Here is a 27,461-nt window from a genome sequence, read left to right on the forward strand (position 1 = left end):
CCAGGCTGATGCGGGATCTTACAGAATGAATAGCTGGCCTCACTCTGAAGTCTCTTGGCTCTGTTGTGGAGTGAGGGCCTCTCCCCACAGGGTTGTGTGTGTGCATGCGTGTGATTACAGAAACCCATCCCCTCTCTCAGGTCCTCACACCCGCCAGCTGGTCCTGTCAGTTGTTAAGCCTTATTATCCCCTTATGGTAAGCCAGGTTTCCTTGTGTGATGCAAATGGGAATACAGTGGCTCTGAACAGGGGAGGGGCATACTTCCACTGTTAGGCCGGGTGTCCTGTGTCAGGTGTGTCTAACTCCAGCCTCAGGGGCATCCATCCGCATGTACAGTCACAGGCATGAATACACATGCAGATGCACACAAAGACATAATTAAAAGCAATATAAATAAACACTCAGGAGGCAGAAGCAGGCAGATCTCTGAGGCCAGCCTGGTCTACATAGCAAGTTCCAGGCCAGCCAGGGCTACATAATGAGACCCTGTGATGGTTTGTATATGCTCTGCTCAGGGAGTGGCACTATTAGAAGGTGTGGCCCTGTTGGAGTAGGTGTGTCACTGTGATTGTGGGCTTTAAGACCACTCATTCTAGCTTCCTGGGAGCCAGTATTCTGCTAGCAGCCTTCAGATGAAGATGTAGAACTCTCAGCTCCTCCTGCACCATGCCTGCCTGGATGCTGCCATGCTCCTGCCTTGATGATAATGGACTGAACCTGTGAACCTGTAAGGCAGCGCCAATTAAATGTTGTCCTTATAAGAGTTGCCTTGATCATGGTGTCTGTTCACAGCAGTAAAACCCTAAGACAGACCCTGTCTCAATAAAACAACACAAAACCTAATAATCAGCAGAGGTTGGGGCTCAGTGGTAGACACTGTAGTAGCATCTGTCTGAAGCCCTGGGTTCCATCCCCCAGCTCCACATGAACCAGGTACTGGAGGTACACCTGACTGTCATCCCAGAACTGGGAAGCGGAGGCAGGAGGATTGCTTTAACTTTTCAACCAGTCTAAGATAGTAATGCCTTCTAATCCTACCAGGTCTATGGAGGCAATGCATCCCAAAACAAAACAAACACAACCAAACTAACTCTGTGTGGGGTTTCTTTATGGCCATTGTAATTGGGGCTGATTGTAATTGGGGCTGATTGTAATTGCTCTGGGGCCCGGCACCTTAGCAAGGGCCAGGGAGGGGCTAGGATACATTCTGCTCTTCCTGGGGGGCCTCAGGCTCTGCTGGAATCCACACCAGTAAGGAGCACAGGTTTGGAGGTCCCTGGGCTCCTATCCCGGCTTGTGTCCTCCTGGCTCTTCTTTGGTCCCTTCCCTGCCCTTCACACCAGGAAAAGGAACTGTCCCCATGCATGCAGCTGTGCTGGGCCTGCAGCAGGCAATCCCACCCAGACCAAGCTGCTGCCACAGCGTTTCTGAACTGGAACAAAGGGCAAGAGGAGCCAGGTGTCTTGGCAACCAGGAGAAGAAGGTGTCTGGAGGTGAGGGAGCCAGCAAAGCCAAGTTGGACAAGGTTGCCATGACCTAGGAGCAAAACCAGTGGTGACTGAGGGCCTGCGGCCTGAGTGGGGATGGAGGAGGTGAGCAGGCAGGTCCGCGGAGGGGAGCAGCAGGGAGGAGGGGGCCCTGGGCCAGGTGAGGGGTGAGTGGAATGGGAACAGCGGAAGGGCCTGCCATGGGTGGCAGGCTGACATGGTTGGCTGCGTGGTTTGCTGGGGCAGTGTCCCTGCTGGTAGGGACGGCGGCTGGAGGAAAGCATGTGTTGTCTGGAGCCTGTGGGTTCCAGGGCCCTGAGCGTCAACTCAGATCCTGGGGTCTTAGCACAGGGACTCACTGCCCAGTCAGGGGCCAGAAACGACAAAGGCTAGTGGGAGTGAAGACAGCAGGGTGCTGTGAACAGGGGCTGGAGAGTCGGTCCGTGGTAGGAGCCTGTGCTGATGCGGTGGGAACCTGAGCTCGGTTTCCAGCACCGATGTGGTGGCTCACAGCCACCTGTAGCTTCAGCGCCAGGGACTTGACACTGCCTTTTATGGTGTATACACACACAGAGAAATGGACCACTCAACAATGACTGTAGTATCTAATGATTCCATTGTAGGAGCAGCCTGAGAAAACAGGCACACAAAAAACTTGTTCAGCATGGGAAAGTAAAAAGGCTAAAAATAAGCTGGGGGGTGGGGGGCACACACTTTAATCGCGGGAGCTCTGCAGAAGGATTCCAGTGAGTTCAAGTTCAGCTTAGTCTACAGAGTGCTGCCCCACTCCCTTAAAAAAAAGATTGGAGAGATGGTTCAGTGGTTAGAGCACTGGCTGCTCAGAGGACCCAGCACCCATGTGTAGAGCATTCTGCCTGTAACTCCAGTTCCAGAGGATCTGACACCCTCAGAAACAAACATGCAGGCAAAACCCCAGACTTTCACAACATGAAAACTTTTGCTTCGTAGGTCAGTTTTCCTCCTACAGGCTGCCTCGCCCAGCCTTGATGTGTTGGTGTGCCTGGGCTTATTGTAGCTTGTTATGCAGTGTTTGGTTTAAGTGCCTGGGAGGCCTGCTCTTTTCTGAGGGGAGGCAGTGATGGGCGGATCTGGGGAGGGGAGGGAGGGGAAACTGCAGTTGGGGTGTAATGTATGAGAGAAAAATGCAAACAAACAAAGCCATCTGCGGAGTTGTTTTCTGTGTTACAAACAGAGGTGATGATGACCTCAGCCAGGTCTGACTGGGATTCCTGGTGCCAACACCATCTGAGGAACACATGGAGGTTGGCTTTGGCTTTCTCCTAAGCAAGGACCGTCTTAGGCTGGTCCTGCCCACGCCATTGACTAGCGCACAAAGGAGCCTTTTGTGCCACTGTCTGAGAGCCAGAGCCACCTCCATGTGACCCACATCGCAGAGTGAGGTCTCAGGAGACACCAGTCTGGTCTTTCATTGTCCTTGTTTTGTTTTGATGCAGGGTTTTGAGTAGCACAGGATGATCTCCCTGCCTTCAGCTTTGGAGCTTTGCTGGGATGCACACACCGTCCCTCCTCTGCTGGGGTAGGAACTGGGGGAATTTGACATGTGAGGGGTGAGGGTGGGTGGTAAGCTCTACCCACTGAACTTCACAGCCTCACTTCTTTTAAAAGGATCCTGTGACAGGCATGGTGACAGCAAGGCCTTGGACCTTAACTACTTTGTGGGTTCCTTTTTTTCCCACCACTTATCTCCTTGGTTTCACCACTTATCTCCTTGGTTTCACTAGATAGGAGAGAAAGAAGGGGAGGGGAGAGAGAGAGAGAGAGAGAGAGAGAGAGACCTGAACGGAACGCTTTCTTCTTGTTTCTTCTTTGAGCAAAACTATAACAAACTGCAACCAAGCCCCACGAACAACCAGCAACCACCAAACCCACCTCTCAGGGCCCTAGCATTTGTACACACTCTGAAAACTTCCCAGAATTCCAAACATTCCAAACACTCACAGGAACTCAGAAACTTTCTGCAGCTGGTAAAACCGTGCCTCTGCTAGAGCAGGAGGCAAATCATAGTCAGCTGCTGTGGACAGTCCAAAGCAGCCCTACACCCCACACCTGGGATTAAAATGAAAACACATTCTTATATTTCTGTTTTCTGTTTGTTTGTTTGTTTGTTTTAAGAAACTAAAATTCCAGAATTTTCTCTACACTCAGCACTGGAGGAAAGAGGTCAGTCTGGTCTGTATAGTGAGACTGTCGAAAGAAAGAAAGAAAGAGAGAGAGAGAGAGAGAGAGAGAGAGACAAGCAAGCATGCACGCGGGCCGGAGATGGGTTTCTTTAATTAGAACACTTTTTGCTCTTGCATAGGACCTAGGTTAAATTCCCAGTACCCAGGGGCAGCTCATAACCACCCAGAACTCCAGTTCCAGAGGATTTATGTCATATTCTGACCTCTTTAGACACTAGGCACACACACAGTATACAGACATATACGCAGACAAAACACTCATACGCAAACAAATAAATGAAAATCAACTACATAAATGTTTAAAAAGAAAGGAGATACCCTGGGTGTGTGTTAATGGGAATTAACATGCCTTCCTGACCCAAGCGCAGAGGAATACAGGTCTCAAACCCCAGGGTGAGGTGTGTGGGAGGAGTGGGGATTGGAGAGTAAAGGCAACAGCAGCAGCTGGGCCTAGGAAACCAAGCAAGTTTCTTAAAGAGAACAGCATCCCCCAGCAGTGGTGGCATGCCCACCGCCTTTGATTCTGGAGGCAGAGGTTGGAGGAGCTCTGTGAGTTTGAGGCCAGCCTGGGCTACACAGGAAAACCCTGTCTCAAACAAACTTACTTTCAAAATCTGGCATCCTATTCCCAGGTAGGGAATGGTCTCCTAAGACAGCAGAGAGTGAAATCAGACAATGTTTGCAAAGCGCACTGGGGACATCTCAGACACGGCTTGCCTTAGGGCCTGTCATCACAGCCATTCAGGGGAGAAATCTGGCTTCGTGGGGAACAAAACCTTAACTTTGAGGCTTAGGCCCCAACCCCAGGCTGGACCTTGCCTTGTGTGCCCCTAGACAAAGGGACTAGGGTTCCCTTTGTCCTGCACTGGGGTCTGAGAGAGCCTGGGGCTGGTTTGGCTCCCAACACTCGAACAGTGAGAAATCTCTCAACACAGATCGCTGAAGGGAAATTCCCAAGAGCACCTGACCGGTTCTGGCCAAGGCACAAAGGGTGCAGCCAATAACAACAAGCCACTTAACCCAGTGGTTCTCAACCTTCCTAACGTTGTGACCCTAAATACAGTTCGTCATGTTGTGGTGACCCCCTAGCCATAAACCTCCCATTGCTACTGTAATTTTGTGACTGTTATGAATTGTAATGTAAATATCTACTGTGCAGATGATTTGATAGGGAAGAACCTCCGAGAAAGAGTCCCCAAAGGGGCCTCCACCCGAGGTTGCCTCCGCTTGTATGGTTTCACGGCCCCAACTTATTTCGAGCAGTTAAACATGTTCGACAGAGGCAGAAACTCCAAGGCTGTTTGGACGAAGGGGGGAGATTTACAGTTTAAATATAATTTCAGTCTTTTGGTCACAGACTAGGGGCCTGTTGCCTGGCAGAATCCCGCCCTTCCTGCGAGTGGCCTTGAGGAAAGAGGGGATGGACTAGCCACAGGACTCATGGGCCACCTTTGAACCCCAGGGCTTTGATATGGGGGGACCCGGTTACAGGCCAGCTGTGAGCCCGGAGTCAGTCTCCTTTTGTTATGGGGATGAAGCTTAACTGGCTAATCTTTTTTTCTTTTTCTTTTTTTTTTTTTTAATCCCCCCCCCCTTAACTGGCTAATCTTAATAACAAACCTGAAGGCTATTCTCTGTCCTCCGTTTAGCGGCCCGGCCTACTGTCCCTAGGTGGCTGCTCTACCCGGAGCACTCCCTTAGTTAAATTCCACTTTGCATAACTTAATCTTTCTTAAGTCCTTCTAGCAGGTTGTCCACGACCGCGGCTTCTCATTCCCAGGGTCCCCTGTTGGTGGCAATGGCTCTGTCTTTCCAGTGCTTGGGGAGCAAGAGGCGAGAAGCTCCGAGGAGCCTGGGGAAATTGGAGACCTGGTCTCAGAAAACAAAGGAAATTAGAAACAAAGGCTGGGGCTTAAGGCCTCACTTGGTATGTGTAAAACCTGGGGTCCACACCCAGCACCCGATAAACAAACAAACTTGTCATCCCGGCAGGCACTCAGGAGGGTGAAGTAGGGGGATCAGGAGTTCAAGGTCATCCTTGGCTACAAAGTGAGTTTCAGGCCAGCCTGGGCTACGTGAGACCCTGTCTCCAAAATAACAATGAGGTAAAAGTCAGGCTCTGTCCAGAAGCTGGTAGCTTCTCAGGAACTGCCAAGTAGCTTTTCGCAGAAGCCCAGATCTTCATTTCCCAACTGGCTGAATTAGGGTGAAGTTGGGGTCACTTGGGAGAGGAAGGCACTCCATATGCAGATCCCTCCCAGAGCCTGGGGCTGGGTTCCTGAGTGGCCGCCTTCAGCCCCAGCCCTTCAGCCCCAGCCCCTCGTCCAGAAGTACGGGCCTTTGAGACGCCCTGTGAGGGTGTGTTGTGTATTTACAACTTAAGCTAAAGCTCAAGTGCAAGTCCCTTAGAGGTCTTCAGTGACTCTCAGTGTCACCCCAGCTTGGGGGCTGGGAGGAAACAGCTGACTTCCTGAGGCGGGGGGGGGGGGGGGGCCCTCAGGGCAACTGAGAACTTACAGGACAGGATTGGGCAAGAATGTATCTGACACCCCAGATCATCTTAACCTTGGGGGGGGGGGTGTCTGCCCGTGGGGCGTGAGCTCCCTTGGACCCAGATCCCCGGGAGGGCTCCTGTCTCGCGGATGGCTTACTCCAGGGTTCAGAAAAAGAGGATTGAAGGGATTAGAGTCCAGGCGAGGGCGTGGACAGGCAGCTGAGCTGAGGAATGTCCTGAGTCACTCCTGTGACACGGGGAGGGCAAAGGGCCCAGTGCTGGGCTGAGAGCTGTGGGGGCTGGACAAGGCCATAGGTGAAGTTGCAGGAGGAACTGTTGGGCCTTCAGCTTCTCACTTAGGCCCCTAAGACCTGTGGCTTCTTTGATGTAGGCAGGGACCTCTGAGGACAATAGTAACTATTTATATGTCTCTTGCCACCTTGCTTTCCTGACACAGGGTTCACTGTAGCCTTGGCTGACCTGGAACTTGCTTACCAGACCAGGCTGCCCTCTAGGCTCCAAGGGCTGGGGCTAAGAGTGTGACCACTAGGCCCATCTCCATCTTGGTTTTGAGGCAGGTTCTCTCTCTGACCACGAGTACTTGGGTGACCTGACTTAGCTGCAGGGATGCTCCAGCCTCGGAATCGCAGGTTCTGGAATTACAAGAGCATCCTTGTGCACCAGATTGCGTGGGTGCTTCGATTGGGACATAGTCCTGTGTTTTCATGGCAATGGCTTTCTCACCAAGCCCTCTTATCACCCCCTCAAATCAACTTCACAGGAATCAATATCTACAGGTGACAAGATAGGGCCTGGTGTCATTGACCTATCTATCACCCTAGTACCTAGGAGTCTAAGGCAGGATTGCTGAGTTCTAAGACCGGCTGAACTGTAAAATTGGGGGTCGAGGGGGGGGGGAGAAGCTACATCTGGGGTTCGGGACTCAATGGGTTGAGAGCCCTCACTTGCATGCTGCAGGTTCTGGGTTCCATCCCTACACCTCATGGCAGCACACTTTTGCCATTCCATAGTTTAGGTTAGCCTGAGCTACAGGAGGCAACCTCTGATAAAGAAAATAGAAATGGAAGGGATGTGGGGATTGGCCGACACCGAGATCCCAGCACTCAGTAGGCTGAGGCTGGCGGTCCAGGGGTTCAAGGTCATCCTCTGCTATATAAACAGTCCAAGGCTAGCCTGGGTTACATGAGATTCTGTTTCCAGTAGAAAAAGGAGACTCCTGTACTTTCAAAGGGGCTCTTTAAGGGGATGACTTTGACACGCTTTCTATTCCCAGAGGTTCCCCAAAGCGCCCTGGCACCCTGCTCCGCTGCAGGCAACCTCGCGGATAACTGTCCACAGCCCTCCAACGCGTCGTCCGCGAGAACGCGGCTCCCGTTTCTCCCGCGTCCCTATCACTGGGCATGCGCAGTTGCTGATAACAACAAACTCGTAAGCCCAGCCCCGCCCAAGCCGTCCCTTCATTCAGGCTTCCCATTGGCTGCAGGGGCCTCGCGTCTTAGCGCAGGCGCATCTGACCAATAAGAGACGTCAGTGGGCGTGCCCGAGGGCGGGCAAGCCATACTCGGCCTCGCGCGTCCATTGGTCGGCTGCGTGAGGGGAGGAGCCGCTGGCTCCGGCCGCCGAGATGAGCTGGGGCCGTCTGAGCCGCTTACTTAAGCCAGCACTGCTGTGCGGGGCTCTGGCTGCGCCTGGTCTGGCAGGCACCATGGTGGGCTACTGGGAACTTGGAGGATCGCGGGTGGGGGCGGGGTTCGGAGTCGGGTCACCGTATCCAGGGTGGAGATCAGGGGTCGTGGGATCGGTTAGCTAGAGAAGGGGGCACCCAGGTGGGAAAGCGGAGCCTGATAGGCATCTCCGGGGTTGAACAAGGCTAGGCCTCGGCGCGGGAGGTCCTTGGGCGGTGAGAACCGGTGTCGGGGTCACCATAGCGGGCTCTGACCTGGTCACGCGCCCTGCCCGGCCTGGTGCGTCACAGTCGGCGGCGCCTTGGCTACCGGCTCTTTGTCCCCGCGCTGTGCTTGGGACGCACAGACCGGCGGGCATGGGCCGCGCGGCCGCCCGCAAGCGGGGACGCTGCAGACAGCGCGGCGGATCCCCGAGAGGCCGGCGACGCCGTGGACCTGGACGCCAAAGTCCTAGGAAACGCCCGGGCCCTCGGCGAAGGAAAGCGCGCGCGCGCCGCCGCAGGAGGGCGCGCCCTCGCCGGATGGAGCCCATTCCTGAACCTTTCAACCCGGGGCCTCTGCTGCAAGAGCCTCCCCAGTACTGCAACAGCTCCGAGTTCCTGGGCTTGGTGTGCGGCCAGGGATACCCCTGCCGTCCTCTTCCCTGGTAGCATATTCTAGGGGTGTCCACAGATCTTATCAGGACGACCTGAAAGGGGCGTACTTAATGGAAGGAACCTTGAGACTCCTCCACCTAGTGCCCCAGGACTTTCTTTCTTTGGCACCGGATTCTTCTCCCCTAGGGGACCTGGGTTAGGACACTCAGTTTTCCTGTTTTACAGTGTGCATCCCGCGATGATTGGCGCTGTGCGCGCTCCATGCACGAATTCTCAGCCAAGGACATCGACGGGCACATGGTCTGCCTGGATAAGTACAGGTGGGTTTCTAGTCATATGGGCGGTGTGCATGGCTGGTCTGAAAATGGGGATTTCCTGACTGGCTTCATTCCCACTCTTTCTCTCTCCCAGGGGTTTCGTGTGCATCGTCACCAACGTGGCCTCGCAATGAGGCAAAACTGACGTAAACTACACTCAGCTAGTCGATCTGCATGCCCGATATGCTGAGTGTGGTTTACGAATCCTGGCCTTCCCCTGCAACCAGTTTGGGAGGCAGGTGTGTGGCTGTTCCCCAGGCAATGCCCCTCATACGGGGTGGGGGTGGGGGGCTGTGTCAGTGTGTGTGTGTGTCTCAGTGTACAGTGTAGTGTATCTTCCAAGTAAATGTTGCTTCCTGCAGGAGCCAGGAAGTAATCAAGAAATCAAGGAGTTTGCAGCCGGCTACAACGTCAAGTTTGACATGTACAGCAAGATCTGTGTAAATGGGGACGATGCCCACCCACTGTGGAAATGGATGAAAGTCCAGCCCAAGGGCAGGGGCATGCTGGGAAAGTGAGTGGCCCTGGGGGAGGGAGGGGACAGATGGCTCTGGACCTGGGTGGGGAGCAGGTGCCAAATTTTTAGGTTTTTTTTTTTTCCTTGTTTTTTTTGGGGGGGGGTGTGTGTGTTTCATTGTGTAGCTCTAGTTTGGGTCAGAACTCAGAGATCTGCCTGCCCTGCTAAAGTGCTGGGATTAAAGGTGTGCACCACCTGGCTGAGCCTCAAAGATGACTTTAGTTGTATTTTATGTGTATGGGTGTTTTGTCTGAGTGTATTTATGTGTACCACGTAGGTACAGTGTCTGCAGAGACTAGAAGAGGGCATGGAATTTGCCAAAGCTGGGGTTGGTGGGTTGGTAGCCACCAAGTGGGGCCTGGGGGCTGAGTTTGAGTGCTCTTTAAGGACAGCCAGTGCTCACAGTCTTTGGCCTGTCTGCCCCTACCACGCCAGATTATTTTCATTTTGTGTATGCGTTTTGTGTGCATGCAAGTCTGTGTCATGCATGCATGCATGCTTGAAGCCCTCCAAGGCCGGAAGACAGCCTGTGAGTCCTGGGAATTGGAGTTAACAGACTTTCGGTGCTGGGAGTGTAGCCCATTCCCCAGAAGAGCAGTGCATTCCTCTAACCACCAAGGGAGCTACAGCTTCAGTTTCCCTGGCTGGCCTGGAACAGACTATGTCCAACCAGGCTGGCTTAGAACTCTCATATCCACTTGCCTGTTTTCTAAATGCTGGGATTAAAGTTGTGTACCACCATGCCCTGGCAGGTACCACTTGTAAACATTCTTTTTTTCTCCTTCCCCCTCCCCTCCCAGTGCCATCAAATGGAACTTTACCAAGGTAAGTGGCATACAGTGTGGGAATGTGTCCCAGCTCCCCTCCCTCCTCCACGCTGGTGCTCAACTGTCAACACATGTTCCTCTGTCTTACAGTTTCTCATTGATAAGAACGGCTGCGTGGTGAAGCGCTATGGTCCCATGGAGGAGCCCCAGGTAATTATTACCTTTGCCAAAGCAGCCCGAGCCAGGGCTGTGTGCAGTTGCTGAGGGGCACGTCTGAACGAGTTATCTCCCTACAGGTGATAGAGAAGGACCTGCCGTGCTATCTCTAGCTAGCCCTACAAGTGTGTGCCCCTACACCGAGCCCCCCTGCCCTGTGACCCCTGGAGCCTTCCACCCCGGCACTCATGAAGGTCTGCCTGAAAACCAGCCTGCTGGTGGGGCAGTCCTGAGGACCTGGCGTGCATCCCTGCCGGAGGAAGGTCCAGAGGCCTGTGGCCCTGGGCTCGAGCTTCACCCTGGCTGCCTTGTGGGAATAAAATGTAGAAATGTGCTGCTGTGTGTCTTTGGGTCAGAAACTGAGCAGTGGGGATCAGAAGGCAATGCCTGTGCTCCAGGACTCTGCAGGTACAGGTCTGGGTCGGCTGCTCAAAGGTCCCTGCTGAACCCAAGGCTCTGCCCAGGCCAGCTGGAAGGACCAGGATGTGGACAGGGCTGTTTAAGGATGGTGGTAACCTGCTAGGAGGCCTGAGGTCTGGGATGCTGAGCCAAGGTTGCCGCAGAGCTGAGTTTGCCACATCCCATGTTCTCTGGGGGGATTGTGGGGTGACTACCTACGGTGAGTAGGTAGAGTGGTATCATTCAGCTTTGAGAATGTCCCCTGCCCTTCTGGACTATTGGCCTTTTCACTCCCCGTGGAACTGTGAGCTTTGTGCTTCCAGTCTTAAGTGATCTTAGGACTATGGGCTAAGTATCCTAGGCTGCCTTCCTCTGGTCTTCCACTGACTTATTGAAGACCTGCCCTTCCCCAACCCCTCTGCAGGGGTTGCAGCCTCAGCTCTGTGATCCTTAGATCCCCCCTTCCACTGACCTGTAGGCCACAGCACAAAGTAAGCAAAAGGCACATATATTTTAAAAAAGATCTTTACATATGTACACGAGTTCATTATAAATACATAGAAACCAGGGCCCGCCGGCTGCCCACAGACTCCGGGGCTGGGGAGAGGCGGGTGACAATAATTTAGGGAGCAGGGGATTGCATATATTAACGGGGTCTGCCCCGTGGAGCCCCCATAGCCAGCGGGGCCCGAGCACCGATTTCCTGAGTTACCAGCTCTCTGGGACAACCAAGCCCCACGGCTTCTAGGCTGCGCAGCTGTAGCAGGTGAGGCACAGAGAGGCCCCACTCCCCACTGGCTGGGAAGGCACTGTGGCCAGGCACCTCAGTAGTCATGGGAGCCTCTGCTTGCAGAGGAGCCCATAGGCCTTGCTGCCCAGTACAGTTGTAATCCAGAGGCTGAAGTAGCAGCCTAAGAGTTTGGGAAGGGTGGGCTGAAGTGGATGACGCTCTGTCGCTCTGTGCCCCCGCCACCCACGCCCACCAGAGGTGCAGGGGTTTCGGTGGGTCCCGCGCGCAAAGAGCGGAGCATGTCTTCCAACACTTCCCTGAAATTGATGTCGCAGCTCTGGTGTGCCAGCTCCACAGGGTTGGTAGCAGGGTCTCTAGCACCCAGCATCAGAGAGCTGGGGTCTGGGGGCGGCAGCGAAGGGAAGGCGAAGCGCGGAGGTGTTGGGAAAGCCTCAGCTGGGGGACTGTAGGTCAAGTCCAGCACCTCACCCGGACCGCAAGGAAGCGTAATCGCACGTGGAGTGGGTGGGCGCGCTGCCAACCCATGGGTGCTGCGGCGCTTCACTTCTGCATCCATCAGCTGCAGTTCCTGCAGTACGCGGTGAACGCATCCCTCGGGGATCTTGATGCCTGTGGTGGCGCGGACATACAGTCAGGCCCGCCTGGGGACCATACTAGGGAACCCTTTCTCCAGGGACCCCACACCCACTGCTCTACTCACCCACTTGCTTCTTCTTGTCCTTGGTCTTAAGGCGCACAATCTGTAGGTAGCTGCTACTGCTGACATCCGCCATGACAGCGGCGATGCGGCCCCACACACGCAGCAGCGCCCCACACAGCATGTAGTGGTGGCGGAGGCGCAGGCCCTGGGCGCAGCACTTGCCCTCCTGTGTCAGTCTGCAGCGCTGGTTCCTATACCAGGGGACTGCTGGTCAGCTCACAGCCTGTGCTTTCACAGCCCACAAGGCCCTGGGACACTGGGCGCCCAGATCCGCCCTCCTTGTGGCTTCCCCCTCACCAGGTGGTGTGACTGCAGTGCTCCAAGGACAGGGCATAGCTGCTCTCCCAGGGTTCCCGGGCCTCTTCCACAGTGACCTGGGGACACAGTAAGTTAGCAGGGAAGAGGCTCAGAAGCTCCCTGTGCATCCCCAGACGCCATGAGAGGGTGGGGCCTTCCCTACCCGGTGAAACTTCCGGCACAGGCTGTCCAGGGTCTCCAGCTGGCTCTGTCTGCCGATGTTTGGCTTGTACACGGTGAAATACTCGCCGCGATTCTGTTCTGCCAGGAGGCAGCTCATTTTGCTGCCTCGTACCTAGGAGCCAGAGTGGTGAGGTCAAGGGCCATCGGGATCTCCCGGTAGGTGGCTGGCAGGGAACCGCCACCAGGAGTGGGACAACTCACCTTGTAGGAGAGGTAGAAGCCATCATAGGGACCTTTGAGCTCCAGCGACCTAGTTAATGCCTCTTCCCACTTCATACCGCGGTCCACGCTAATCTGCTGTGGCAAGTGGGGGTATTAGCAGGTTTGGGGGCTGGAGCTAGGGCTGGTGCTCGGTGAATCCCTGCTCACCTTGTAGAAGACCACTTGCCCATCCTGTGGGTGCCCAGGTGCCAGGAACACCTGCTGGCTTTCTTCATGTATCTCGTTGATGCCAGGGGCCAGGTCTGAGGACAGAGGAGGAGGTCAGGGGCTACACAGAGGGAGTCTCTTCTCTGATACACCCCATACGAGGTGACTACCCTATCACTGAGCAGAGGAACCAAAAGCCTGGAGGTCAGATGTCCTGTGGGTGGATGTCAGGTAACCCTCTGGTCTGGGGTACTTTGTGTCCTGCTGTGCATAGCTACCCAGGGATTGTGGATTTGTTTTTTAAAGATTTATTTATTTATTTTATGTATGAGTGATCTATCTGCACACTAGAAGAGGGCATTAGATCCCATTAAGATAGTTATGAGCTACAATGTGGTTGCTGGGACTTGAACTCAGAACCTCTAGAAGAGCAGCCACTTCTCTTAACTGCTGAGCCATCTCACCAGCCCCAGTCTGTCTTTTTAAAACTACATTTCTAAACCCGTATGTGTATCTCTGCAGTGTCATCTGCACATATGCATGCAGCAGAGGGCCTCTGGTTCGCTGGAGCTCGAGTGACAGGCAGCCGAGGCATAGGGCAGAACTGGACTGATTTTACTGCTGTGCTCTCTCCAGCCTCTCTGCTCTGTTTGCTTTGAGACAGGATCTCAGGTAGCTCAGGCTACCCTTTAATTTGATAGTATGAGCCTGAACTTCTGCTCCTCCTGCCTCTATGAGTGTTGAGTTGACAAGCAAGCGCCACCACATTTACAAATTTACAAATGACCATTTGTCCTCAGGGTCTAAAACCTTAGCTTAGGATAGCAACATCTGTCCAATGAGTTCAACCTGTAGCCAACATGCAGCCGAGGCTGGCTCTTAGTGTGGCCTGACAAAAAGACATAACATTCCCAAAGCACTAAGATTACTTTTGCTCTGTTTTTGTAACTGTACTGTGTATCTCAAGTGTGAGCCTCCCCGGCGAGGCCACACTGGGTGTCAACTGGCCCTCGTCTACAGCCACTCAATGATGGCCTTGGCATAACAGACACAGTGGGCCTCAGATGCCACCAGGGCTCCAGTGGCTCCTGGGCACAGGGTGCAGGGCCCAGTCCTGCCCTCGAGGCTTACCTAGGATGCCCATGTCGTATCTGCCCTCCTTCTTGTCGATCTCGATGAGGTGGTCGAAGGTGTCGGAGAAGTATTGGAACAGGGCGTTCTGCTTGTGCACCTCCAGCCCAAGGATGCGGTTCAGGAACTTGGTGATGGAGCAGTCTGCATGTGGAGCTGGGTCTCAGGCCACAGGTCACCCTCCCAACTGTCCCAGGATCATCATCTTCCCAGTACCTCCAGGACTCACCCTTCTCCACATCCAAGCAGCCCGAGCGTGACTCCCGGCTGCCGATGCCCACAGACAGCAGGCCCTGCTTCATGTCTGCGAGGGAAAACCTTATGCTTACCCTGGGATCCTAGGGCACTTTGCCCTGCTCTCCCTAGAATTCCACCCACACCCAGTCCCCAAATCCTGATGGAACCAGCCCCACTGTAGTCCACACAATTCCCAGGCACACTCAGGAGCCCTGGCTCACCCCGAAAGAAGGCGGTATCCCCTCCTGGATAGCCCTGGGGCAGGGGCACCCTGTTGTCCGTCTGGCCCATGATTGTAGCAAGGACGCGGCTGAGCGCACGGGCGCCATACTGTGGGGCAGACCAGGTGAGTGAGGCCCGGGTAGAGGGAGGCCTTTGCACACACACATGGCAGCCTCCCCACTACCCTTGACTTACCTTGTTCTCAAAGTTGTACTTGCTCAGGTCTCGGGACTCAGTGGCGCGGCGATCTCCATGGGTGAGGGCACCCTGCCAGGGTAGTGAAGGACAATTTGTGATTCAGGCTCTAGCATACCCCAGAACACCTGATCCAGGCCCCACCTAGCAAGGCTTCAACCCCAGTCCTCGGCCCCTGCCTCAGGCCCAGCATGCTCACCAGACTTTCGAGCCGCTTGGCCACAATGGAGGCAAACCTGCGCTCCCCTGCCAGTTCTGAGATAAGGAAGACGTACTCGGGTGCTGAGACCTGGTTGGACCTGTGGGTGCGGCCTGAGGGCAGAAAGGCTGTAAGAGACTGGGATAAGGGGTTACAAGGAAGGGTTAACCTGGGCCAGGAGCTAGGGGGCCTCACCAAACTGTTGAATGGCACGGTCTGCACTCCAAGGCAGCTCCAGGGTCATGTGTACCCGGCGCCGCTGGTTCTGGACTCGACGGTCGGCTTGGAGGGAGACACCTGAGCTGGAGGCCTCAGAGATAATAGCCACGAGCTGGAGGTGGGGGGAGATGGGTCAGGGTGCTTGGGGGCCGCCCTTCTCACTGCTCAACTCTGGGTACCCAGGGAGAAAGTAACAGGTCTTCAGGAGTGCAGGCACACCCCCCTCCCCACCTAGTAGCCATCCACTGGCAGAGCTGTGTTGGAAGCAACCCCTGACCCTGTCCCTAGCTGTCCCACGCAGGCCCCACCTTCTCGCCGCTCATGAAGCGCTGCTTCTCCCTGAGGTTCACATGGTCGATGGACAGGCCCTGTTCTGCTCTGGACTCAAAGACCACTGTCCCATCAGGCCTCGATACCACTCGGCCTTTCCTGCCGGTCATCTGTGGTTGGGGGAGGTGGGGGAAGGAGGTCCCCGACAGTGTCAGTATGGTGGTGTGGGGGCCCAGCACACTGTCCTCGTTTGAGGTGCAAGGTGGCTCTGCTGGGACCCTTGGTTTCCAGTGCGGCCCCAGCAGCCATGAGGATTCCTGCCACTACCAAAGTCTTTCCCTTCTTTCTTTTTGGCACTTATTTTTATTTTATGTGTGTAGCACGTATGTGGTGGTGCTCTCAGGTGCATGTATGTGTGAGTGAGTGTGTGTGTATAGCAGGGCAGAGAGAGAACAGGAGGTAGGAGCTAGAAGGGGGCTTGACTCTGGGGATGGAGGCCTAGCTGCATCTGGAAGTGCACTTATCTAGCAAGCCCTCTCCAGCCCTTTTTCCCCTTTAAAAAGATTTATTATTATTATTCATAAGTGCACTATAGCTGTCTTCAGACGCTCCAGAAGAGGGCATCAGATCCCATTACAGATGGATGGTTGTGAGCCACCATGTGGTTGCTGGGATTTGAACTCAGGACCTCCAGAAGAGCAGTCAGTGCTCTTACCCACTGAGCCACCTTGACAGTCCCTTTTTTTTCTTTTTTTGAGAGGATCTCATGTAGACCGGGCTGGCCAGTGGGGGTGGGGATAGAACACACACATGCAGCCAGCTTCTGTCCGTCCCCAGGGGTTGTCATAGGCCCCTCAGAGCTGTCTATGGGCAGCCAGGCTCACCTCGGCCACACACTCAGGACCCCCAAGTTGGTGGATGAGCTGGTCCAACGTGTTGACTGGCAGCTCCCGGCCCAGCGCTCGCACCTTGGCAAGCAGACCCTGTTTCAGCCGTTCTACCCGTTCCACGACACCAGGGCCCTGCAGGTCTCTCTGAAGTGGGTACAGGGAACCTGGGGATGGGGCAGAAGGTCAGTGAGGTGGCTTTGCAGGACCAGGATGAGAAGACTCACAGGAGAGGAATGGAGACCCATGGGTACAACAGCAGTCACTCTGTTTTATTTGATAGCATAGCCCTGACCTTGGCTGTGAGTCTCAGTTTCCCCATCTGTAACAAGGGTGTTTGGTGGAATAGGCCTCATGTGGTTATGTCTGCTGCCTTGAGTCTGGCTGGATGATGGAGGCTCACCTCGGTCATCTGTGGGGTGTGTGGGGGCGTCTACAATGACCACATCATCGTCTACCAGGGATTCTGGGGATGAATTGAAGTCGCTATCCAGGCCAGCATCTGACTCTGTGCTGCTGCCATCACTAATACGGATAACTCCTGCTGCCTCCAGTGACAGTCTGGAAGCCTTGGGGCCACGACCCCGAGGCCGCCCTGCAGGAAGAAGTCACGGGTTAGCGTTCAGAGGTGGAGGCTGCATTAGTGGGTGACGCTGGGGTGGCAGGGTAGAGAGCAGGAGGTGCTGAGGCTTAACTCTGGGGATGGAGGGACCCAGGCACCGTCTAAGGTTGGCCTGGCCGGCTTCCTCTGTTTGGTTTGGATGTGTCTTGTATTCCCTCCAGGAAGCCCTTCAGCCCCTCTTCGGGCAGGCAGTTCCACCTGGGGTACCATGTCCACATCTCCAGCCCTGATGGCTTCATGATTGGAAATGTCAAAGGACAAGCCCAGTCACCTCATCTGACATTGCTGTCGGTTTCCAGACAGCATGGTGTGTGGAGAGTGAGGGGCCTGATTGTCTTGGGGAGTCTGGGGTGGAGGAGCCTACGCCGTCCTGCCGCCCTTCACTGGCAGTGTGTCTGCAGGGGAGGCATCTGGCTTCTCTGAGCCTGGCTTGGCAAGTCTGGGAACTGGAAGGTAGGAGGCTGCATGGCTGCGTGTTTTGGGCACTTGCAGTGCTTGTGGTCAGCATGTGCACAGCTGAGCAGTACAGGCGGTGCAGCCCCCAGAGGCCTGCCTGCCTGCCTGCCAACCAGTGGGGCTGGAGTTGGGATCTTGCCAGCCTGCTGGGGTCCCCAGAGCCTTGGGCAGTGCATGCTGGATGGAGAGGCAGCCTGAGGTTGGAGTCTGCCAGGGTTTTGCCCCAGATCTTTGCTTCTCTGAGCACTGTGCAGGGAAATGGTCAGCTCTACATGCTCGCACTGCCTGCAGTGCCCATGTGAAAACTCTCAGCTGGTTGGTGCAGGGCACACAGTGGAGACAGACCCCAGGTGGGTGTGGGGGAGGGTAGGGAAGGTAAAGCAGAGGAGGATGGGAGGGCATTTACGTTTCCTCTTTCCTCCTCCGCGGTCACGCCTCCGCCTGGTGGAAGGGAAGTGCTTCTGGATCAGGGACAGGAAGACACCTCTGCAAGGGAGAGAGGGCTCAGCATACAGGCCAGTCACAGCCATGCAGCTTCAAGGAGACAGCTGGCAGGACACAGTGGCTTCCAGGTTGGGGTCCCTGGGTAGGATCAGGCAGGAAGGAGCCTCACTGGGGTAAACTGAGGTGACTCCCGAGAGGGATCTGTAGGATCGTGAATGCCAGGCCCAAGAAGCCCATGGAACTGTGTTGAAATAGCACATATATTTCATATATGGGGGCAGATGTCCAGAAGTCTCCTTTTAAGGTCCCAGGATCAAAACCCATGTGGCCTCCAGCTCCACAAGATTCCTGTCTAGTCCTGCCCCCTGGTGGCTTTTCCCTACCCGTGAGGGGCCCGGGGCAGCAATGAGCACAGTCAGGGGAGGCGCCAGGCGGTCCCACTCTGCCCCATCACTCACTCTGCTGCGGAGACGAAGCAGTCCAGGCGGCCCTCGTTCTCATCCAGCACCTCTCGAGTCCGTGCCTCCCCTGTGGACTGCAGCCCGATGACCACACACTGGGGAGATGGGGTGTCTGAGCTCCATGTGGGCTCCAGGGTGACTGTCCCCTTCCCAGGCTGGTGTCTATACTCACCTTGTCCCTGCTCAGCTCCTGCTGTGCCAGCTCCACTAGCCGGTGCACTTTGGCTGCGATGCACAGGTACTTAAAGAAGCGCTGGTGCGCTGACCAGAACTGACCCCACAGGGACTTGCGAGACTCCAGGCCGATCCAGTCAGCTGCCTGCTGGAACACGCTCAGGGCCTCGGCCCACTACAAAAGCAAGGCCCATGCTGAGGGTGACAGCCAGTCTTTGGCGGGGACTGGGGCAGGTGGCATGTGGGGTGAGGACTGGTGAGGGAGGGAAGTACAGTGAGGATGGTAGAGCCAGAGCGCAGGGCAGATTCCAGAAACCCATACATCCATTCACACTCACAGTTCTCAAAGAACTGCTCAAAAAAAGAAAACAAGCCTGGGGCTGGGGAGGGCCATTTTTGCTATTTGATTAAGAATCTCAGGTAGCCCAGGCTGGCCTTGAACTCCTGATCCCTTGCTTCAGCCTTCCAGCCTCCTGGACACTGAGACCACAGATTTTCTCTATGTCTGACTTACTGGGGAAGAGGGCTGGCCTTGAGCTGGGTATGTAGCCTATGATAACCTTCAATTTCTGATCCTCCTGCCTCTACCTTCCACGTGCTGGAATGACAGGCATGAGTCCCCCACACCTAGTTTCAGAGTTTCTACAGGGCAGCTGAATTCAAGGCCTCCTGGGCACCAGGAGAGCAGCCTGACCCTGCAAGGCCCTGAGCAGCGCCCCAGCCGCCACACCATCCTTGCCAGGAGTTCCCTGTCAGGACAGCTACATTTGTCCTAGAGATGAACGCTCACAGAGGCAGACACTGTAGGCATCCACTGCTGGTCATGCTGACTCTTTGTTTTGTTCTCCAATACAGCTGGCCCATGATTCCTGAGTGTCTGGGTGACAGCAGTGTGACACCACACCCAATTTGTTCTTTTGTATTTTGTGGTGCTGGGGTTAAACTCAGGGCCTTGCACACAGTAGACAAGCTGGGGGTAATGGTGCACGCCTGTCATGTTAGCACTTGGTAACAGAGGCAGGAGGGCTAGGGTGGGAACAGGAACTAGTCCAGACAGTGCCCACAGCCACAGGGAGGCTGGACATGGTCACTGGCCCCATGTCACCATCTAGGACAACATGCTTGGGAGTCCCAGGACCGGGGCAGAACTGCCAGTGTCATAGCTGTGACTCCTTCAGGCAAAGGCCAGGAGTTCTGATACATGCCTCTTACTATCCATAGCACATGGGTGGCTGAGGCAGGAGGATTGGGACAACTGGGTTACAGTGAGATAAGATAGCCTCAGAAAGGCCGGGCGTGATGGCACATGCCTTTAATCCCAGCACTCAGGAGGCAGAAGCAGTCGGATTTCTGAGTTCGAGGCCAGCCTGGTCTACAAAGTGAGTTCCAGGACAGCCAAGGCTACACAGAGAAACCCTGTCTTGAAAAACCAAAAAAAAAAAAAAAGATAGTCTCAGAACTAGCTGGGCATGGTGGTGCACACCTTTAATCCTAGCACTCGGGAAGCAGAGGCAGGCGGATTTCTGAGTTCGAGGCCAGCCTGGTCTACAAAGTGAGTTCCAGGACAGCTATACAGAGAAACCCTGTCTTAGCCCCCCCCCCCCCCAAAAAAAAAGATAGTCTCAGAACTAAAAATCAAAGTGCTGGGTGCTGGGGAGCTGCTCCTCTAGAGGATCCTGGTTCAAGTCTAGCACCCACACGCACGGCAGCAAACAACTGTCTACAACTGCAGTTCCAGGGGTTCTGACACCTCACACAGACATCCAGGCAGGCAAACAAGGATGAACAGAGAATCAGAATACACAAATCCTCCCAGGATAACAGGAGGGGCTTAGAGAGTCCTCCCTACTCTCTTGAATACCATCAATAAAAGTTCGCTGTACCCCCTCACCCCGCCCAATACATAAATCTTTTTTTTTTTTTTTTTAAGTAGCCAGGCAGTGGTGATCTATGCCTCTAGTCACAGCTGGCGGATATCTGAGTTCGAGGCCAGCCTGAGCAGCAGAGGGCATTCCAGAACAGGCAGAGCTATACAGAGAAATCCTGTCTTGAGAAACCAAACAAATGCAAAGTAAAAGTGAAAACAAAAAACAAACCCAAAGACTTGCTCCAGGTGACCTGATGCTGGCGTGGCTCTGACATGAACCCGGAAGCTTCCACCCCCACCATAGACCTACAGTGTGATTGTGTGACACATGTCAACAAGAGCAGACAACTGCCCAACTTACCAGCCGGGCTGCCCGATTATAGACCTGCTGGAAGGCAGGGGACAGCGGGATCTCCTCGATTCGGAAGGTGACCCCTGAGAAGCTGAGCTGGCGAGCGATGTACATGCCGCTGACCTTCATGTCCATCGCCACGATCTCCATGGCACCCACGCCCCTGCAGGCAGATAGAGCGAGCCTCTGAGCTATTCACCCCATGGGAGCCACAAGGCAGAGCACACCACATATGCACAGGCCACGACCTGGCAAGGCCAGTCACCCCCATAGGCAGAGATAGGGCTCACCTCTTCTCAATGGCATGCAGGAACTCCTCAAAGGTCCGGAAGGGTGTGCCCTCACCCCAAATGCCCAGCCGGCTCATGTATATCATGTTGCGGGGCTCAGAGGCACCTAGGGGTTGGAAGCAGGACACTAAGGCCAGCAACTCACCACACAGCTGGGAAGTGCTGTGGGTCATATGGAGGCAGAGTGGGGTACAGTGCTGCGGTCCCAGAGACTCGGGGCCAAGGGAGGGGAACTGAGGTGCTGAGGAAGATGTCCAAGGGGAGGCAGGCTTAGACACAGCAAGCTCCATATCCGCCCCAGGTGCCAAGCAAAAACAGGGCACAGATCCAATCTTGTGCAGTCCACTGTGGCAGGACACCCCCCATCCCTGTGTAGGTGACGGCACTAAGAGGCCATCCACGTGACCAGTTTGCCCATCCCACTCAGCTGTCACCCCACATCTCACCTGTGGCACTGGCGTACACCACCCTAGCCTGGGGCAGTTTGCTCTGCAGGTCCAGCACGGCCTTGCCCATCTTAGTGGAACTGGCGTTCTTGGCTTTGTGGCACTCGTCAAACACAATCTGAGACACTCTGGGTTAAGGAGTTTCCCAGGAGCACAGGAGGTGTCCCCAAGCACTTATCCCACAATGCAGCAGAGGGAACTGGGGAAATGTGGGGGGACTTGGGAGTTTGAGGACCACTCAATACTAGTTAAAACGGTGCTAGGAGCGGGTGGCATGGGGCCCAGGGGCAGCCACGCTTGCTTAGCATGCATGAACCTCCCTCCAGGTTCCATGCTCAGTAGCACACAAGCCAGGCCTAGTGGCTACCTTGCCATGACAAACCCTGCTGTGGCAGACCCTGTCTCAAAAAATAGGGGGTGCACCAAGGAGGGACACAGCTTAGACTACACAGAAAAACTCTCAAGACCGAAGGCCAAAGTACCCAGAAGAGCACGAGAGTGGGAGAACTGTGCTGAGCTCTTGCCACAGCAGCACAGAGCCTGTGGGCCCAACGCCCACCACTCCTGGGTCCCTGGGCACATCCCTGGAGGACCAGTGGCACCTGCCAGTGGCCACATTGGGGAGCCCCAGAATGGACAAGCTCTGTCTAACACTGCCAGCCTTTGGTGTGCATAGTAGTCACACTGTTCCCAACAGTCACTCCTAATACTACAGAGAGTCTGGCTGCCTACAACCACAGGCTGGCTGGAAGCAGACCAGGAGGATGTAAGGGCGACGTGCGAGTCCTGCTCTATGCTCAGTCCCCAATATCAGAATGGCTCTGAAAGGGGCTGTGCCAGGCAGAGGTGAAGACACAGGCCTACTATGATGGGGCACTCCTCGCTGGTCAGTGCATGCCAATGCCTCCGTCTCCACCTGGGCCTCTCCTAAACTGAGCCTCTCACATTCAACACCCACTCAGTACAGCCCTAGTCCTTCAGCTCTGCCCTCTCCATGCCCATCCATCCACCCACCCACCCACACACCTATCCATCCCTGGCAGCAGGATACCACACCATCGAAGCCCTCACCACACCACTGCAGGATCTGGCGGAGGCGTGTGCGATGCTGCCCACCTGCCTGGCTTTCTCCAATCAGGGCAGAGTAGGTGGCAAAGAGGACACCCTCTGAGGTAGTGTTGTCACCGTACTTGATCTGTGGACACAGGTTCAGACATGGGGATGTGTTCAGGGGTTTCCCTGGCTTAGACTACCTCTTGGGAAAGATTCCTTGGCATAGCCAGGCCACCCACAAGCCTCCATTTTCCCCCTGATAAGGGAAACCTAGTTCAGCTGGGACAGTTCCCTGCCTCAGTTCTTTTCTTACTAAAGGGGTTTGGATTCAGCTGGCAGTCTGTGCCTGGCCTACCTTGCTCAATGCATGCACTGCAATGCCTGGGGCCTCAATGTCTCTCAGGTCCCGTTCCGCATCATACTTGAGGTCATTGGAGGCACTGAACCTACGGGAGTCGCCTGGTCAGGAACGCCTCCCTGTCCCACCCTATGCCACCTACCCGCTCCACTAGGCCTGGCAGGTACTCACCACAATGCCTTCTTCCGGCCCCGCAGGTAGTTCTCCACTATGATGCCAGCCACTGTGCGGCCCTTGCCCACGCCGGCCCCATCCCCAATCAGAAAACCAGCACGCTGCCCACTGGGCAGCAGGACCTCGTGTTGCTGTGGTGAGCATGAACAGAGGTGGGTCAGGCCTGTGTGCCTGGCACCCTCCTTATGAGCTGGGGGGGGGGGCGGGGCGGGGAGGCCTGGCACCCTCCTTATGAGCTGGGGTGGGGGGGGCGGGGCGGGGAGGCCTGGCACCCTCCTTATGAGCTGGGGGTGGGGGTGGGGGTTGGGGCGGGGATGCCTGGCACCCTCCTTATGAGCTGGGGCGGGGGTGGTGGTGGGGCGGGGAGGCCTGGCACCCTCCTTATGAGCTGGGGCGGGGGGGGGGGGGGAGGCCAGCTACCTGGCAGGCATAGGTGATGGCTTCCAGCTGTAGGGCAGACAGGGTGCTGTTGTCTGAGGTGGGTAGCGCTAGGGTGTAGGTGATGTCCGGGGGTGGAACACTGGACAGTGTGCTGGTCTCAACCACACGGTCTGGGTGTTGCTTTCCAATCTTGGCTGGACAGGGGACAGAGGGCAGGCAGACTTGGCACATGACAAAGGAAGAGTGGCCAGCAGGATGCCATTCATCCACTGCACACACAACCTGCTCCTGACGCCCCACACTGTGGATGATGAACCCACCCGTCTTCTTAGTGGTGTCTCCGTGCCATCCCTGGCCCAGACACTTACACTTAGATGGTACATAGTCAGCATAGGTCTCAGCATGGCCCAGTTCCTCAGTCTCCTCCTCTTCCTCCCCTTCTTCCTCCTCAGGCTGGCTGTGTGACTATAGGGGGTGGGTGACAGTTCAGGGGTCTGGTCCACATTGCAGTGATCCAGCTTCCCCAAGGGCAGCAGGGATGCTGCACAAAGTGGCCCCAGCACACTGACGTGGCTCTGCCCTCAGCCCTAAGGTGGGGTCTCAGTTTTCCCAACTGTAAAACGGGTAGGGCATCCCAGCACCCAGGCTGCCCAGGGCATGGCACACTGGAGATGCCTTCGGAGTATCTCTAGATCCCCAGGAAACACTGCAGCCACTCAGATCACCTGATAGCTGATGAGAAGTGGAGTGCTGGAGAGCGAAGTCACCGGGTCTTCAGGAGCCGAGAATGGCCCACTAGGTATGAACAGCTGTAGGGGACAGCAGGGCAGGGTGTGAGCCATGGCCTTCTATGGCAGTGTCTGTGTCCTTAGACAGGGGACTGCTCAGCCTCAGGGACCAAAGCCTTGCCTGACTCATCCTGGGACCTGGCAGACCATGGTAGGGAGGGCTGACAACAGTCTGTGTCTCTGTGGCACATGGGAGACCCCAAGATGGTAGCCCCTGGTCCAGGGAAAAGTGGACAAAAGCCAGCCAGATAGTCCCAGGATGCAGACTTGGGCCCTGAGGGCTGGGCAAATGTCCTTGGGAGTAATCTGTGCTAAGGAACTGCCCTACTACCTGTGTGTGTGTGGGGGGGGGGGGGGCTGAGGGCCTCCTCGGGGTGAAGGTTCTATTGTGAGCAACAGAGTGAGAATGTCCCCAACACTGTGACCAAACTGCAAATGTCCCTCTGTAGGAGATATGGATGGACCACAGTGCTGACCAGGTCTGGACAAGTGGTGTGGCCTGGCCTGCGGGCTGAGTCTAAAGCCACTCAGGGTACATGGCTCTCTTTTGCACACTGATTCTCAACTCCTCAATCTAGAGACATACAGATAGATTTTAAAGATTTATTTTGTACATATGGGTGCTTTCCTTACATGTATATAAAGCACACTGTGTGAAGGTAGTGCCTACCGAGGCCCGAAGAAGGTGCCAGACCCCCCGAAACTAGAGTTACAGACGGCTGAGCTCACCATGTAGAAGCTGGGGACAGAGCCTGTGTCCTCGGTAAAGGCATCATACCCCTTAGTTTGTTTGTTTTGTTTTGTCTTTTTCAGACCAGGGTCATGTAGCCCAGGCTGGTCTTCTCAAACACCCTAACGAGCCGAGGGTGACCCTGAACTCCCTGTACCTTCTGAGTGCTGGGATTACGGGGACAACACCACACCTGGGCCATCTGGTGCTGAGGACGGAGCGCAGGGCTTGGTGCATGCCAGGGAGCACTCTCCCCACTGAGCCACAGTCCCTCTGATTGGCAGCACAGGGACAGCTGCTCAGCCTCCAGCCCTAACCTGGAGGGCTTGCTTCAGATGCAGCATCCTTGAGGGGGGACAGGAGTCTCTGAGGCACTTCAGGCACAGTCACTGTCACATGTCCCTTGCTCTGCTGGGCACAGGGCCAGGGGTGTTGAAAGCCAGCGGAAGCTTGGGAAGGTTACAAGTCCACACTCAACCCTCCTGCCTTGTTTTTTTTTTTTTTTTTTTTTTTTTCTTTCTTAAATTAACAAAAACCCAAACAGACTGTGGAGGTTCCTGGAAGGCTGAGTCATGTTCCGGGCTGGAGCAGCACAGGGTGTTGGGTTTCAGATATGGCTGTGGCGCTTGGTCCAGGCAGCCTGGGGCCCTGGGCAGGATAGGCAGTACCCTGTGGCCTTGATCTCATAGCTCCACACAGTAGGGGGTGGGGGACACACAGGGACTGCCGGTCCTGCTGGCTCTGCACCAACTGCACTGTCAGCCCTTAACTCTGAGCTGTATGGCACCAAGGCTTCCTTCCTGAAGACTCCTGGGAGCCTCCCTAACTTACACTCTCAAAGTCTAGAAGCTTCCATCTAGAAGACCCTGGCAAGGCCTAGTCCATGCCAGGAGCTCCCGACAGAGTAACCATACATACCTCCCAGACACTGTTAGTGTCCCCTGGGGGCAAAAATAACTGCTGGCTAAGATCCCTCTAGGTCAGAGTCCTGCACACCCGGAAGCCTCTGTGTCCCACAGTCACCTGCCTGCTGAGTGGGTGGACAGAGAGAAGTTGACCCCAGAAGCTAGGGTCCCCTGAGAGACACTGCTTGCCTCAAAGTGGCGGTCAGTCACAGTAGACCATCCATCAGGTCCACTGAGGGTGGAGAGCCTGGGATGAGAACTGGTGACCCAAGCTACCTTTAGAGTCAGACATGCTGGCACACACCTGTCACCCCAGGATTCAGGGACTGAGATAGGTGGATTGGTAGCCCAAGGGCAACCTTGGCTAAAAGAGTAAAGTTGACACCAGACTGGGCTATGTGAGATCCTGGCTCAGAAACTAAATGAAACCAAACAAAAATAAACTCAAACTGCTTTCCACTCTCTCTAGGAATCGCTGTGTTCCTAGCAGGTATACAACAGCTGGGACCCAGTATGGGGCATGAGGGGACATGGGGTATGTGGAGGCCTTTAGGGCTGTGGGACTGGCCCGCCAGCCTGGGGTATAGGACCCCTTATAACCCAGGCCTGAACACACTGTTGTCAATCACAAGCTCTGCCACCTGTCCACCTGTGTCACCAGAGTGCCCTTGGAGGTGCCCTGAATGCTGACCTTGTCATGGGTAGTTGAGGTGGTGCTGACATCCCAGATGGTAGGCACCTCGTTGAGGCTGTCAGCCTGCAGGAAGTCAGGTGTGTCTGGGATGTCTGACAGGGAATCCACAGATGAAGAGAAGACAGAGGCATTGGAGAGGTCCTCGAGGCATGAGGGGTCCTAGGAGACAGGCAGCAGTGACACAGTGGCCAGCTGTGTGTGCACTCAGGGTCCAGGCGAGCAACCATGTGTTCCAAGTATCACACAGCCAGGAACAGGACACCACAGCATGGAGTGACCATGAGGACATGGCGCTCAGTGAGGGCAAGACACGCAAGGCCGGCCACACAGCGGGGACTCCATAACAGAAAATGTCCAGACTAGAGAACGCAGGCATAGCAAGTGGCTCAGCATTCCCAGAGCTGGGGAAGGGTGGGGTGATGGCCACGACGACAACATTAAAACCACAGGAATGTACAGTTTAAATGAACTATGGAATATGTATGAACCTGAATAACCACGCTGTTTACTTTGTAGCCCAGGCTGCCCTCAGAGTCACTGCAGTTCTCCCCCAGCCTCCTGAGTGAGCCACCACGCCAGACAGACAGGAGTCCTTTCTCCACCCTGAGTCCCTGAGAGCACCTGCAGGCTGGGATTCTCCATGTCCCAACCCTGACGCATAAGGGACCTCTGGAGGCCAGGGTGCCGCCCCTGAGGCCTGCGCCTGGGCAGTCACCCTGTCTGTCTCACTGTGCCTGTGTCCCACAGCAGCCGCAGCATAGTACTCTTCAGTTCAGGATCAGGTAACCAGAGCGACCTGTCCTGCTGACGGCTCCCAGGAAGCCCGGGGAGCATCGCCTTGGCAGGGCAGGAGGCCAGGAAGTCCCACAGGACTACAATCAGGA

At 55.4% G+C, this 27,461-nt stretch overlaps 2 protein-coding genes across 17 annotated transcripts in view; one reads left to right on the forward strand and one right to left on the reverse strand.

Moving 5' to 3' along the window:
- Positions 1-1,383: 1,383 nt before the first annotated feature.
- Gpx4 (glutathione peroxidase 4) lies at positions 1,384-10,657 on the forward strand. 4 transcript variants are annotated; one of them, NR_110342.1, is made up of 7 exons: positions 1,384-1,593; positions 2,964-3,046; positions 8,732-8,826; positions 9,186-9,337; positions 10,141-10,165; positions 10,258-10,317; positions 10,404-10,657. NR_110342.1 is itself a non-coding variant. In NM_008162.4 (7 exons), exons 1-7 carry the CDS (start codon positions 7,850-7,852, stop codon positions 10,434-10,436), a joined length of 594 nt encoding a protein of 197 aa, NP_032188.3. In that variant the 5' UTR covers positions 7,783-7,849; the 3' UTR covers positions 10,437-10,657. The 4 variants fall into 4 exon arrangements, 3 of the variants coding, with proteins under 3 accessions (NP_032188.3, NP_001354924.1, NP_001032830.2); NM_008162.4 differs by lacking the exons at positions 1,384-1,593; positions 2,964-3,046 and adding exons at positions 7,783-7,933; positions 8,918-9,062; NM_001367995.1 differs by lacking the exons at positions 1,384-1,593; positions 2,964-3,046 and adding exons at positions 7,877-7,933; positions 8,918-9,062.
- A 552-nt stretch (positions 10,658-11,209) lies between these two features.
- The window catches only part of Sbno2 (strawberry notch 2), a 49,117-nt gene continuing 32,865 nt past the window's right edge, over positions 11,210-27,461 (reverse strand). For 5 of the 13 annotated variants that reach the window (XM_006513494.1, XM_030245021.1, XM_006513492.1 and 2 more), the window contains 28 exons: positions 26,575-26,736; positions 24,186-24,269; positions 23,829-23,925; positions 23,500-23,654; positions 23,077-23,210; positions 22,903-22,993; positions 22,546-22,689; positions 21,495-21,612; positions 21,049-21,154; positions 20,768-20,921; positions 18,538-18,714; positions 18,363-18,460; positions 17,867-17,946; positions 16,786-16,977; positions 16,380-16,549; positions 15,534-15,665; positions 15,202-15,337; positions 15,007-15,119; positions 14,808-14,879; positions 14,612-14,720; positions 14,383-14,457; positions 14,154-14,297; positions 13,023-13,117; positions 12,855-12,950; positions 12,634-12,765; positions 12,471-12,547; positions 12,174-12,364; positions 11,215-12,082 (listed from right to left, as the gene is read on the reverse strand). In XM_006513494.1, coding sequence (XP_006513557.1) covers positions 11,634-12,082; positions 12,174-12,364; positions 12,471-12,547; positions 12,634-12,765; positions 12,855-12,950; positions 13,023-13,117; positions 14,154-14,297; positions 14,383-14,457; positions 14,612-14,720; positions 14,808-14,879; positions 15,007-15,119; positions 15,202-15,337; positions 15,534-15,665; positions 16,380-16,549; positions 16,786-16,977; positions 17,867-17,946; positions 18,363-18,460; positions 18,538-18,714; positions 20,768-20,921; positions 21,049-21,154; positions 21,495-21,612; positions 22,546-22,689; positions 22,903-22,993; positions 23,077-23,210; positions 23,500-23,654; positions 23,829-23,925; positions 24,186-24,269; positions 26,575-26,736 — 3,783 coding nt within the window. In that variant the 3' untranslated portion in view covers positions 11,215-11,633. Of the gene's footprint in view, positions 12,083-12,173; positions 12,365-12,470; positions 12,548-12,633; positions 12,766-12,854; positions 12,951-13,022; positions 13,118-14,153; positions 14,298-14,382; positions 14,458-14,611; positions 14,721-14,807; positions 14,880-15,006; positions 15,120-15,201; positions 15,338-15,533; positions 15,666-16,379; positions 16,550-16,633; positions 16,978-17,866; positions 17,947-18,362; positions 18,461-18,537; positions 18,715-20,767; positions 20,922-21,048; positions 21,155-21,494; positions 21,613-22,545; positions 22,690-22,902; positions 22,994-23,076; positions 23,211-23,499; positions 23,926-24,185; positions 24,270-26,574; positions 26,737-27,461 lie in introns of those variants that run through there. The other 8 variants (XM_006513495.3, XM_017313893.2, XM_006513497.4 and 5 more) reach the window with 6 other exon arrangements.

The sequence above is a fragment of the Mus musculus genome, chromosome 10, assembly GCF_000001635.26.
Source record: "Mus musculus strain C57BL/6J chromosome 10, GRCm38.p6 C57BL/6J".
In the NCBI taxonomy this organism is placed as follows: Eukaryota; Metazoa; Chordata; class Mammalia; order Rodentia; family Muridae; genus Mus; species Mus musculus.